The sequence below is a fragment of the Paralichthys olivaceus genome, chromosome 2, assembly GCF_024713975.1.
Source record: "Paralichthys olivaceus isolate ysfri-2021 chromosome 2, ASM2471397v2, whole genome shotgun sequence".
Taxonomy (NCBI): domain Eukaryota; kingdom Metazoa; phylum Chordata; class Actinopteri; order Pleuronectiformes; family Paralichthyidae; genus Paralichthys; species Paralichthys olivaceus.
In genome coordinates, this window is record NC_091094.1 from 17,152,291 (window position 1) to 17,165,981 (window position 13,691).

General features: G+C 41.6%; 1 protein-coding gene and 1 non-coding gene across 2 annotated transcripts; both read left to right on the forward strand.

Moving 5' to 3' along the window:
• The first annotated feature begins 181 nt into the window (after positions 1-181).
• On the forward strand, positions 182-6,283 carry LOC138413790 (eukaryotic translation initiation factor 4 gamma 1-like). The gene is made up of 13 exons (XM_069539558.1): positions 182-623; positions 1,017-1,157; positions 1,422-1,658; positions 1,794-1,898; positions 2,537-3,019; positions 3,283-3,455; positions 3,626-3,751; positions 3,834-3,915; positions 4,031-4,129; positions 4,439-4,573; positions 4,695-4,776; positions 4,887-5,030; positions 5,139-6,283. Exons 1-13 carry the CDS (start codon positions 237-239, stop codon positions 5,312-5,314), a joined length of 2,370 nt encoding a protein of 789 aa, XP_069395659.1. The 5' UTR covers positions 182-236; the 3' UTR covers positions 5,315-6,283.
• On the forward strand, positions 879-956 carry LOC138406066 (small nucleolar RNA SNORD66). Its single transcript, XR_011239730.1, has one exon. It is a non-coding gene; the product is annotated as a small nucleolar RNA SNORD66 (small nucleolar RNA).
• Positions 6,284-13,691: the final 7,408 nt, after the last annotated feature.

A 13,691-nucleotide genomic window follows, 5' to 3' on the forward strand; every position in this document is an offset into this window, starting at 1 on the left:
AGTACGTTGAGCCCTCAACCGCCATACAAATACATCATAAAGCACTACATTAAAGGAATTTTTAGGGTTTATTGCTTTATTTATAGTTTAGTATAGTTTATTGTAGTTTAACTGCCTATTGATCAAAGCATCCTGTCCTGCCTTTGATCTTGACCCTATATATGTAGGCGGCAAGAAGCATCTGCATCATATTTTCTGAAGGACCAACATAAAATATTCAACTTGAGACAGGAACCATGTCAACTAGTACGAGATTAGATAGTGAACCACGTCCCTCTGAGCAGATCCAGAGGAAAGTCATCCCCTGGAAAGTGACAGCAGACTTGAAGCTGCACAAGGCTGAGAACCCCTGGGAGTCTTCAGTGAGGACAGGTGTTCACAGCTGCGCAAAGCCAGAGAACGATCCAGAGCAGGTCAAGACCCAAGTGGTGTTCAAACTGTTCCGCGGCATCCTTAACAGAGTGACCCCCGAAAAGTTAGATATCCTGGTGAATCAGGTGACTGAACTCGACATCGACACCAAGGAGAGGCTGAGCGGAGTCGTAGAGCTCACCTTCGAAAAGGCCATCTCAGAGCCAAGTTTTTCAGGGGTCTATGCCAAAATGTGCCAAAGCCTCAAGATGGTAAGTATGGCCTTTTGAATTCTTTGAAATTAAGCCTGTGAATGTTTGTGTGTTGATATTTTAGCTTAGATAGTGACAAAAAGCCTTCAAGTGTGAGGAATTGGTTCAGAGAAGGAGCACAATATGTGTCTGTGATCTACTAATAAGGACACAATCACTTTAATAAGAATGATATGATAACCATGTCTGGTATATGTAACAGAAATGTGCTCCTGGATTGGTGTTTACCATTCAAGTCCTAGTTTACACATACCTCTACCAGGCTGATGACATGAATTTAGTGCCATAGTTCTGGGCCAATGGTCAAAGTAATGGGATCGAGGAACTGAGAAGCCATTTGCACTACATAACCCGACCACACGTCCTCTCCTGTCCTGTTTTCTCTCTTTGCAGCTCACAGTCCACACCCCAGATGGACTGAAAGTCACTTTCAACAGGCTTCTGCTCCTACGTTGTCAAAAGGAGTTTGAGAAAGACAAAGATGACAATGAAATCCTGAAGAAGAAACAGGAGGAGCTGGAGGCTGCTTCAGGGGTACAGTAACGTATTAAGAACTACCAGTTGGGTTTTTCATTTATGCACAAAGGAAGTCATGGTGATTGAACTTGAGTGACTGATGGAGGGGATCCAAAGACAACCACATACTGTGAAAGCATTATGCAAAGATGCTACAGAATCTTATCTATATTTGGAACTGTTATGTTAAACATCTGGGTTTTAGAGATATAAAGTTAACTATCCCTCCGCTAAAGTTTCTTTTTCTTGATCCATAATATTTTCAACATCTTTCCCTGACAGGACCAGGAGAAGAAGCAGCTCACTGAAGAGTTAGAGGAGATTAAATACAAGGCCAAAAGGGAGTCTGTGAGTAACCTGAAGTTCCTCGGTGAGCTGTACAAACTTAAAATGCTCACAGATGGCATCGCGTGCGACTGCATTACCAAGCTGCTCAAGGACAATGATGAGGTGTCCCTGGAGTGCCTGTGCACCCTAGTGTCTGCCATCGGCAAGCAGCTAGAACTTGGGATAAGAAAGGTACAACACTCACAGTTACATATAGAGGAAGTGTGTGGTAGAGAGGAAATTAAGTTCACATGCATATTCATTACATGTATATTAGTTCTAATGAATGTGTAGCTGGATTAAGTTTTAATTTGTGCTTGTCTTCAGACTTGTTTGGACGAGTGTTTTGATCAGATGAAGCAGATTGTAACGGTGAAGAGTACCAGCAACAGGATCTGCTTCATGTTGCAGGATGTGCTTGAACTTCGACTTGTAAGTTACAGAAGCAACACAAACCACAGATTTACACAAGGATATGCACTGGCAATCATGAGACAAATAAAGCAAAGTGCTTATGAATAGAACCAATCAGATCACAATGAGTGATGCAAGTCCATCAGTGCTGAGACCTGCTTTCAAAATTGTTATGCAAAGAAAATGAAAATGTCAGAACACATTCACTGATCCACTGTGTGGACCACTATCAGCAAAATCTGACAAAGAATGTATTAGTTCAGCAGAATCAACAGAGCATTGCACCATATTACTTGGAAATATGATTCTATGTCACATTGTGCTGATCATCCAACACTATCCTGTTTACTGAAGGATCAGTGGGTTTAATCATTTCTTACATTATTTGTCCTATCTTGTTCTCATTTATGTATTTTGTGTTCATGACTATAGGTATTATGTTGAATATGTTATCAGTCCCTTATTAATTAACATTTTATTTACATTTCACATAACTCATTTTCTTATTTCGGCTCTTCTAAGAAAGTATATATTTTCTGACGTCTAATATTCCTTGTTTGGGTCGATCTTGTCAAAAGTGGAACTGTTAGTAAAATATTTATCATTAATCACCTGTGTCCTGCACTCTCCATCTCTCTCCCTTCCACCCATTACAGAACAAGTGGGTTCCCCGGCACAAGGACCAGGGCCCCAAGACCATTGGTGAGATCCGCAAAGAGGCTAATCTGGAGGGCCAGCGGTTCAACCAGCAGCCCCACCGACGAGACAACCGATGGTTCAACCAGCAGCCTGACCGACGGGACAATCAACGGTTCAACCAGCAGCCTGACCGACGGGACAATCAACGGTTCAACCAGCAGCCTGACCGACGGGACAATCAACGGTTCAACCAGCAGCCTGACCGACGGGACAACAGAGAGTTCAATCAGCAGTCTGATGGACGGGACAACCGACAGTTAAACCAGCAGTCCGACCGACAGAAAGGCCAGCAGTTCAACCAGCAGCCTGACAGACAAGTCGGTCGATGGTATCAGCACCACAGCACCTTCAACTCCACCAAGCCCAGTTTGACGGAGGAACAGCTTGAAAAGAAGTCCAGCGCCATCATCAAGGAGTACCTGAACATCAATGACATGAAGGTACGCTGATGAGCAGTTGTTAGAAGAATGAAATGATACCTTTAGCACCACTTTCCTTGACAGTTCCTTACCTCACTCATTTCCTGTGGCTGCCTCACAATAAAAGTCGCTGTGTAGTTTGCTGGGTGAACAGTTTTAATGTGAAGCGGTAGCAGCACTTTGACTTCTCGCAGTAATAGTTACAGTTATGACCGTTACACTGAAGTTTCTGTAAACATCATCATTTATCTCTGTCTGTGTTATGTCCCTCACTGTCCCAACAGGAGGCGCTGCAGTGTGTGCAAGAGTTGAAGAGCACTCAGCTGCTATTCCTTTTTGTGAGAAAAGGGCTGGAGTACACGCTGGACCGCAACGCCACCACCAGGGAGCGCATGGGCCTGCTGCTGCACCAGCTCATAAAGAGTGGCATCCTCCCACCTGAGCAGTACTGTAAAGGGTCAGTGTTGAGTTCCACAGAGGTTTCACAAAAACAAAACCAGCCAAATGCTAATTCAGTTGGAAAATCTTCTTTTCGTCATCTTATTAAAAACCTTCAACTAGTTTTTTTTGTTTTGTTTTGTTAAATCTTCAAATACATATTGAGATGTGTGCTCTCTGTTTGTTCAGGCTTCAGGGAATCATCGAGGAAACTGAGGACCTGGCAATAGATATCCCCAAAATCTGGCTGTACCTGTCAGAGCTGCTCACTCCCATGCTCCTTGAAGGTGGGATCCCAATGGGAGTGCTTTTCAGGTAAGTAGCCAAAAGGAAGAGAAGGAAAGTTTTTAATTTCTCATTCATTCACTGTTAATTTGTTCCTTGGTTTTGTCTCCAGGGAGATTTCAAAGCCTCTGATCCCTCTGGGAACAGCTGGAGTCCTGCTGGTTCACATCCTCAATGGACTGTGCAAAGCAATGGTGAGAACTGTCTCCATATGTGTCTCCTTATGTCCATTGTCTAGATTCTATGTAATATAATGATCAGTGGATGTGTTTATGAATCAGTCAGTAACTATGTGTATCTTCTCATCAGAGCCGTGAGAAGGCAGGTATAATGTGGAAGGAGGCCGGCCTCCGGTGGAAAGACTTCCTGCCCGAGGATGAAGACGTCCACAAGTTTGTGACAGAAAAGGTGAGAGGTCACTCTCTAGCTTCATCACCAACTGAAAGATGATCTGAAATTTCAACTATGCTTTTGAGATATTAACAGGTTTAGAAACTAGTACGAGTGAAAGTGGAATATTGGAGGAAACGTCAGTTCCTTTGAAACAAAAATAGAGAAGAAACTGAAGATGGGTCATGATTTAAACTCTGTGCCATCTTCTTTATGGTCAACTCAAAGTTGACAGTTAGGTTTTGTTAAATATGGTGAATTACAAGTGGGGGGAGTGGAGGAACCAGGAGGTGCAAGACATGTTAAACATTATGCCTCTGTCTATAGAATGTGGAGTTCACTCTGGGCAAGGAGACGAAGGAGAGTCAGAAGAAGAAGCTGAGCTCTGCAGAGCAGAAAAAGGAGCTGGACACACTGATTCAGGACAAGGCCGACAACCACACCATCGCTGATTGGATTGAGGTTTGTTCCTCCAGTTCAAATTCAATCTACAATCTGTTGTTGTTCTGGCTGAATGTTTCCTCTGCATGAGAGGACTGCAGCTGTTTTCTACATGTGCGTTAATAAACATGTTTGTGTGTAGAACAACCTCGATGAGCAGCAGACCTCCTCCAACACGTTCATCAGAACTCTGACGACCTGCATCTGCCAGTCAACAATCATCTGTAAGTCAAGTTCTTCACTTTCCTTATGAGAGAATATGGATAACAGACTAAATATGATGAGGTGATGGTCCTGTCAGTGTTTAATGAAGCTTTCCTTTCTTTTACCTCAGCTGATGAAAACTACTACATTGTGGACCACGATCTGATGAGACAGCGAGCCACACTGCTGAAGAAATACCTGCATGATGAGGAGAAGCAGCTGCAGGCTCTCTCTGCCCTGCAGGTCCTGATGGTGCAGATGGATCACCCTAGCCGTGAGTCTCATTACTCATATATATATTTTACTTTCAGACACCATGAATCTGTTTCTGTGCACAATGATTCTAATTGTTTGAAATATCTTGTCGTCCTCCCTCCATCAGAGCTGTTGCGGATGTTCTTTGACTGTCTTTATGACTTCGACGTGATCACGATCAGGACGTACTACAAGTGGGAGTTAAACAAGGACCCCGGCAAGCAGCAAGGCAAAGACGTGGCCCTCCAGTCTGTTACTAACTTCTTCGCGTGGCTCCATGACTTGAAGGCTGCCAATCGCTGAAACTTAGGACTGAACGATTAATAGAAATTTGATCACGATTTCGGCCTCTCACGCTCATAATCGAAGAAAAACGATTAATGTGCCGCCGCGCTGCCTGTATGCAAATTACTGCGCTGTAAAGCAGAGTGAAGGCACCAGCTGCAGCAGTGAGTTTGTGGATCGATTGTGGAAAGAGCGATTGACAACATGGCAGAAAAGCAGCCCGAGCCTTTAGTTGAAAAGAAAAGTAGGGCAAGTTCGGTCATTTGGAGACATTTTGGCTTCAAATCGTTGGACGTAGAGCAGAAGGAGATTGTTTGCAAAGTTTGTTACGCCGTCGTGTCTGCACCCCAGGGCAACACGACAAATATGTTTAACCATTTAAAGTTCAGCTATAAAGTGGTCTATGACAAAGTACTGACAGAGCAAAAGACCCAAAAAAGTGCAAGAGCGTCAACTTCAGCCACCGCAACACAGTCCTCCATTGAGGACACTCTTTCCAATGCCGCTCCATATCTCACCGGCTCCCGGCTGCAGCGAGAGATAACGGAGGCGGTGACGTTCATGCTAGCGAAGGACATGTGCCCCATCAGCACAGTTAGCAACCCAGGGTTCAAAACACTGGTGAAGACGATGGACAAGCGGTATGTGTTGCCATCCCGCAAACACTTCAGCAGAGTGGCACTGCCTGCTTTGTATGATAAATGTCGCGCTGAAGTTGAAAAAGATATCTCCACTGCCAATCAACAAATAATCGTGTTTATTAATCGTGATTTCAATAGGAATCAAAATAATCGGGATTATTGTTTTTCCCATAATCGTCCAGCCCTACTGAAACGGACATCAAATTCTTATTTCCATCTTTTTCATCCATTCCTTCTCTTTTTTCCTGTGAACTGTCAGCAGAGGGTTCACTATCTATCTATCTATCTATCTATTTTTTTTTTATGACAAATGGGAAATAAGAATAAAAGATGATGAACACATGCAGCAGGGCCTGAGTTAGTGTTTGCCTCTGATCCAGTTTCCTTTATTCAAGATTCAAGATTCAAAGATTTTATTGTCAAATACACAGAGAACAGAGATGAATTTAAATTCTTGTGCTGTCCTTTCTGGAATACCGACCAAATTTACATAAGAATACAATATTTACATAAAATACAATAAGGCTATGAACATGTTAAAAATAAGGCAGAAACAAGGCGAAAAACACACACACGCACACACACAGCATTGATTTCCATTCTTTTTTCTTGGAGTCCTACTCCAACCTTAAATATAACTACTACTTGACTAAACCCCAACCTTAACCTTGAAACCTGTCTTCATTGTAATTTGATGATTTATATCATGGGGTTTGGCAATTTCTATCACAAGGAAGACAAGTCCCCGACACATTTACCCTCATAGAGCTGAAGCTGTTTTAACATCAGTGTAGTGTCCCTAACAAAGCGCTCTGTGAATGAATGTTTACTACATCTTTCAGCACAGCTCATCTGTTTAGCCAAACTAAAATTAGATAGAGGTGGACATGTGTTTTAATCAAGGAAACAATTTAGGAGCATATCAACCTGATGATCCTGATGGCCCTCTGATGGGCAGCTGTGGCTTAAGAGATAGAGCGAACCCCATCCACTGACCGCATACTCCCCATTCCACATGTCAAAGTGTTCTCGGGCAAGATAATGAAGCCCCCAGATTGCCCCTGACGGCTGCGTCTGCAGTGTTTGAGTGTTTTGTGATAGAGAATAAGCTGCACATATATGAACTGTAGAAAAGCTTGTGAATGGAAAAAACTGTACTGTAAATAATCAAGACTGGAAAAGTGCTTTTTTATAAGGACCATTAGTGAATAAATGAAGGCCCTTTCTGTCGAACAGCCACAGGAACATACCCAAACAACCTCTGAGCAGCAAGGTTAACTTCCGCCTGAGACCATAACAGGTCATGAGACTTGAGGTGATAAAACAACAACCCGCAGTTCCATAGAGCAGCTTCAGTACAGTCTCCACATATATATTTGGTGAAGTCTAGAAAAACATTCTCACCCCTCACATTCATCTTAATGGTTGATGGAAGCTCGAGGAAGCATGAGTGAGCACAGCTCTGTACAGTGAGTACATCTGCAAAGATGAGTGGAGAACCCCGGAGAGCTCGGTTGGAAAGTTAAGAGGGTTGTGATGACGAGTGAGGTAATTGACAAGCCATGGTGGAAGCAGCGTTGGATATGTGGGGCTAAAGATATACCAACAACTTTCAAGGAAGAGCGGAATTCCTCAGAAACTGTCTCAGTGTCTGGAGTGCTATTTGAAACTGATTTAAACTTATTGTTTAAATGTGGATAATGCATATCATTACATCTGTTATATAATAAATAATATTGATACATTCTCTTACAATTTCATCTGTTTCTGTCAAGTGCCTCACAGTATCAGGCCAAGAGAGCAAATATTCACTTCTCCCCTTATTTAAGTCAAACCACCGGCTCTCCCTCTGTACAAATGGACCATCACCGAGTGGTCCATTTTCCTGGTGAGGTAACCACTTCCATTAGTGTTCATCAGCCTCACCTACCGAGGGACCACTTTACTGACATCTGCTTGATTCTGGCATCCACACGCTATAAGGTAAAAATGTTCCTGTAGAGAGAGAGAAGCAGAGAGAGACCCTCTTGGCTCTGTGGCTCCATGAGTATTAATTGATGGCTTTTGGGCCACATCAGGGTATTAGTGGTTAAAATGTTTTTCCTCCAGTCCTGTGGTGCCATGGACTAGCATTTGGTTGCACTGATAATCTGTTTCCTAATAATGTTATTATCTTGTAACAGAATGCCACATATCAGTCACATAAACATTATTTGTAAATGTCATTGTTATTTCTTAAATCTAATTATCTAAATTCTATCTGATTTATCTAAATTCAAGACTTTTATGTAACAAAAAAAATACAAAATACCTGAGCCTTTTTTATTGCAAGACCGTAAACTGAGGACCCAAAAGCAGAACTCAGAGACAAAGTCCAGTTTTAATAAACTGTAGTAGGTTTATTCCAGTCAGGGTTCGGTACACAAGAAGGCAAGAGACTAGGCGAAGGTATCCAAAAACGTGAGGCTAATTCGCTGAATCTGAAAACGTGGTCAAAACGTGGTAAAAAAACATGAAACAGCACTTAGGAAAAACGCTGGTAAACTACGTATGAGACAAGACGAACTGGCACAGGACAGTGGGAGACACACACCATATATACTAACTGAACTGAAGTTAACTAGACAGAGCTGAAACAAATCAGAGAGGGGGAGGTAATTAGTGAGACACACAGGGGGGTATCGAAGTAAAACAGGAAGTGACATGAAACATGAAACAGGAAAGGCTGTGAGTATGTTTTTGTGTAACCATGACAAAAGAATCCCTACTCACATTAATCTACTCTCATTTTATCTTCAAATTAAATTTGGTTAAAATTGTTCAAGTGGATAAATCGACTGACATTGTCCTTAACTTTACCCGCGGCCAATTCATTCATTCATTCTCTTCTGACTACACCTGATGGTCGAATAACCATCATCAAAATAAAACAAACAAAACAATTAAGTTCAGTTGCACTTATAAAAGGCACTTACATGTAGCACTTTGTACTTTGGCTTTTTGAAGCTAATGTACTTCTGATTCTAGCTGTTCTGGGTTTGTACCCTCACAGTTGAATGCACTTATTGTAAGTCGCTTTGGAAAAAAAGCGTCAGCTAAATGAAGCGTAATGATGAAAAGCAGTTTTGTACAATGTTAAAAGACCTGAGCTAAACTCTGTCATCCAAAAATACTCTGTGCTGTAGACAAACATACATACAAACAGATAAACATACATTCCAACAATTGGCCATTCCAATTAAAAGGGATCCTGTTCAGTTTACAAAACACACATCTTGTATCGTATAAATTAAAATGAAGGGGGAATAAAAAAGAAACACACAAATATTAACAAAATACCACTATAAAGAGCTTTTTGATTTCCCCAAAGCCAATTTAGAAAACAAAATCCAAACTGAAGTAATAATGCATGCTTCATAATTCAGCATCATTTTCCTTGTTATCCCTCGTCTTTGTTTTCCTATCTTCTAACTTTCCCTGTCTCAACCATAGACTGTATATAAAGATGGACGTAGTGTCCGTGACGTCACCCGTTGGTTTCTGAAGAGTGAAAATGAGGCTCGTAGTGGGCGTTTCACCCAGCGCCATCTTGCCGGGGCCTGACTCCTCCTAGTTCCGGGCTAACCCATATATGGGCAAAAAGGAGGCGCGCGTGTGGACGCTAGGCGGGCCGAGTGAAGACTGACAACTGAGCCACGCCCACAGAGCTCATCGTTACCTGGTTAGCTCAGGCTAAGGAGCTAGGCTAAATGCTACCCGCGACTGCTAACCGGCTAGCGCTGCGGTGTTGTTGCTCCGGGATGGTCGCGGTCGTAACATCGAACCGAACAGAGGTAAGTTACCCTGAAACTTTACAACAACAAAACCTATTGATTTATTTATTATCATAATCATACCACATATACTTACATTCCTCAAGTTGTTTTTGATGTTATTGTTGAAAAAGTTTAGATGAGGGTAAGTGAGTGGTGACTAATCGCTTCTTTGATTTTCAGACAGATGACGAAGAAAATCCTCAAACTACTTCGTCTCAAACAGAAAACATGGAGTATTCAAACAAACCCATGTGTCTGGTTTGAACAGAACTGGGTAACCGCCAGTGGATGAACAGAACAACTCTGGTGTCCTCTAGTGGTCCAGGATAGAAGTACAAATTCATTCTGTATGATTTAGTACAGTCTATTGGATTATATGGACATTTCTCCAGAGAAAGCCTGGTTAACTGATTTATCTCCACGTTTGAAGGAGTCACAGATTCTGAAGTGTGAATTACAATGATGAGACTTTATTAATAAATACACAGTTCATAATAATATAGAGGAATGGATCAGTAGAAGATAAGTTAAGATGGATGTGGCAAATTTGAGTAGAGAAGCAACACAACCTTCATCATCATCATCTCTTATTGACAAAAACAGGCTCTTTTCAAAGCTGAAGAAAACATGACAACTACTAAATTAATAAAGTTAGGAAAATGTCATTTAAAGCCATTTAGTTTTTTTTTGCTGTGAATGACTTAAAAATGCTACTCAATAAAGTTAAACACAATAGTTATGCCCTTTTCAGAGGAGTAAAGTGAAGTTTACTGTATCACCAGCAGAGGGAAGCACAGCTCAGTGAGAGTTTGTGTCATTTATAATCAGCATATAATAACCATACGTCGTTGAGGGACATGTCGTTTGACAATGTAGCCTCTAGAGGGCAGCAGAGATTCAGCCAGAGATTTTGTCTTTGAGATCAACTCTTATTTTTGTGTTGATCACAAAATAAAGAATGATCACGTGTTTAGGGAAAAAAACTAATTGAGGTCATGCAGAGAATCCAACTGACATTTTGTGCTGTAAATGTCAAAGTTGAGTTTACTTACAGAGGATTTAGATACTTAAGGGAGAATGAAGAGCTTTTGTGGTTCAGTTAGGCCCGAGCTCACTGACCTTTCATTTTAAACCAACAGACACACAAGCCTGTCTGAGAGTGAGAGTGTTGTTGACTCATCATCAGCCTCAAAAACACTTGAATCAAATGATTTTAGTTAATGCATTTAATTACAAACAACCATAGCTTTTTATGGTGTTTGTTTTCCACCATTTGTGGTGTTTACCAGTCATGTTCAGACCTGTCTGTCTGTGACACTGTAGGCAGGGCCCTGATGAAAGTCCCTGGTCCTGCCCATCCTAATGTTCTTGTGAAATCCAGTCTGGGTCATTAGATATTAATGCATCATGTTTGCAGTACTCAGACACACACAGCTGGTGACTGAGCCACTGCTGTGCTTTTATCACTCATACATGTTGTGAGAGCAGATGAATAGACATCCATTTTTCTTACTCAGACTAATACACACACACCCATCGAGTGTGTTTTTTTTACATTCATCTGATAAATGAGTTCTGCAGTAAATAGCACACAAAGATGCACGGGTCAAAACTAAAGACGGCTTTAAGATTCCTCATAATGGGTGAAAAGTCTTTTATATCCTCAAGAGTCTCATGAAAAGACTCCAGCCTGCGCTTTTTTCTTCAAAATCACATACACTTCTCCCTGTAATCCTTTCAGCCCTGTTGGACACATAGGGCGCAGTGAATGGCAGCTTTCCTCCCTCTGCTGAACTGTAGGGCAGACGGATGTATAATAAGGAGCTGAGAGCAGAGTGGGGTGGGGGTGGGGGATTGGGGACTGATACAGATTTGAAAGGGAAGGGAGTGATGAGGTTGATACCTGCTCAGGTTAGAGATTTGTGAATACAAAGGGGAGTTCCAGCAAAATAGTGATTTCCACACACGTACGTGTAAAAGCATCTGGTCTTTGAGCTCCTGCATCTCTTCAGATCTCACAGCATGTGTGTCATACACAGTCACTGCTAAAATGTCTTTTAATGTTTCCATCATTTTGGCTCCTTCTTTAAAATCTAAAAAGCTAAACCCTAACTTTCCATTTTACCGATTCATTGTCAACACTGTTTTCCGTTGAGCTCAAGTACCCCACTCTGTTTGAGTGAGATTAAAATGATGCTGTAGAAATCAACATTTAGAGCAGTGAGTGAATTTTATGGGAGTGTAACCGAATTAAAAAAATTACATTTTAATACTTGAACTAATTATGAATATTATTAATCATGATAATTATAATAATTGTGTGTATATATGCAATAAAATACACAAACAGCACACATTAAAACTAGTTAAGACATTCAAAGTATTGCCTATAAAAATATGTTTTAAGCAATGATTTATCAACAGGGAAATTGCTGGCAAGTTTATCACCTTATAGACATGTACGTCCAGAGACTCTGGGCACTGATGGCAAAACCCTGGTCACCTTTACCAACCAGCCTTGAGCTGCTTACTAGCAAGGGTTGACTGGAAGATGGTAGATTATGGTTTGGCGCATATGGGAGTTCTGTAATATAACAGGGGACCGTGCTGAGCTTTGAAAGTTATTAAAAGAATCTTAAAATTAATTTTAAATTTAAGAGGTAGCCAATGAAGCAAGGTGAGAATAAGACAGATAAGGATTCTACGCTTGGTATCGTTTACAGTGTGAGCAGAGGGTTAGTTAATGGTCAATGCTCCTGTCCAGCCCTGCTGCTTCAGCTTCCATTCACGTCCACACTGTTTGTTCAGCCTCCTCTTCTCTGCCACTGCCTCTCAAACTTTCTTCTGTTGTTTTAAAGGACAGAAGAAGAATCTGCTCCCTGAGTTTCTTTGCAGCCTTGACACACAGACACATGATGACAGAGGACAGGCTGCCTCTTATATTTTACAGGTTTTCCCTCTGGATGCAGTCTGGCTAAGCTATCTCTGTGTGAGACTGATACACTCATATAACCCTGGCTCTTGGCTGACTGCCACATACACCCATAAATCACTGTGTGCATGATTGTGCATTTCAGTGCATGCACCAGTAGTAGACACGAAGCTATTGATATGTGTTTGCATTTAGCCTTGTGCATGTGGCCTAACACTTTATTCTTGACAAATCGACATTGCAGTAATAGATTCCAGTAATTATATTATTCCAACTCAAACACATCACAGCTCTGGAGTTGCATGTGCCGCTCATCCTCACCACACACACCGTGTGGAATTCCAGGAAGAGTCACTCAGTGCGTCACAGTTTCAGTGTGTGTCTGTGCTTGTCTGAGATGAATTAGCAGATTCAGTCACGTTCGCGTCCCTCCCCACCTCCCTCCCCACCTCCCTCCCTCTGGTTTCTCTATCATCTCCCTCTCTACCTTTCCTCCTTCCATCTGTGCTGCCTCTCTGTTTGTGCTGCTTGTGTGTTTTAGGCTTCAACTTACTGAGCAAACATGCTCTTACCTTTTCTTTAGTGAGGTCTTGTCAAAGTTCCTGTTGTGACCCTCAAACACACACACACACAGATACACACACACGAAATGCAGAAGCAAAATGTTCTCACAAAAACAACTCACTCATATATTTTTGAAAATTGAGTTTCAACAGCATTTTCAGACACACTGATTCACTGGTACAAATACAGAATGGACGACATGTACTGTACAGAATAAGACTTTGTTAATCAGTTTAAGTTAATAAAGTTAAGTGTGCATGAACATGCTCATAGACAAGTAGTAATAAACAGTAAAAAGCCTAAGATAGCTCAGATATTATCTAGTCTGATGGATAAAGGCACAAAGCTTTATTTGCAACAGTTGTTGGTCTTCAGTAAATAAAACTGCAGAAATCTCTTTTTACTAACTGCACAGCATCAGACAGCAGGACGACACAGTTGGA

What these genes read in the sequence shown, in the direction of transcription:
- LOC138413790 (XM_069539558.1), top strand. Translation starts at nt 237, where the DNA reads ATGTCAACTAGTACGAGATTAGATAGTGAACCACGTCCCTCTGAGCAG. An exon ending in ACAAGTTTGTGACAGAAAAG is followed by an intron (nt 4,130 to 4,438) that starts GTGAGAGGTCAC and finishes CTCTGTCTATAG; the next exon opens with AATGTGGAGTTCACTCTGGG. An exon ending in CCATCGCTGATTGGATTGAG is followed by an intron (nt 4,574 to 4,694) that starts GTTTGTTCCTCC and finishes GTTTGTGTGTAG; the next exon opens with AACAACCTCGATGAGCAGCA.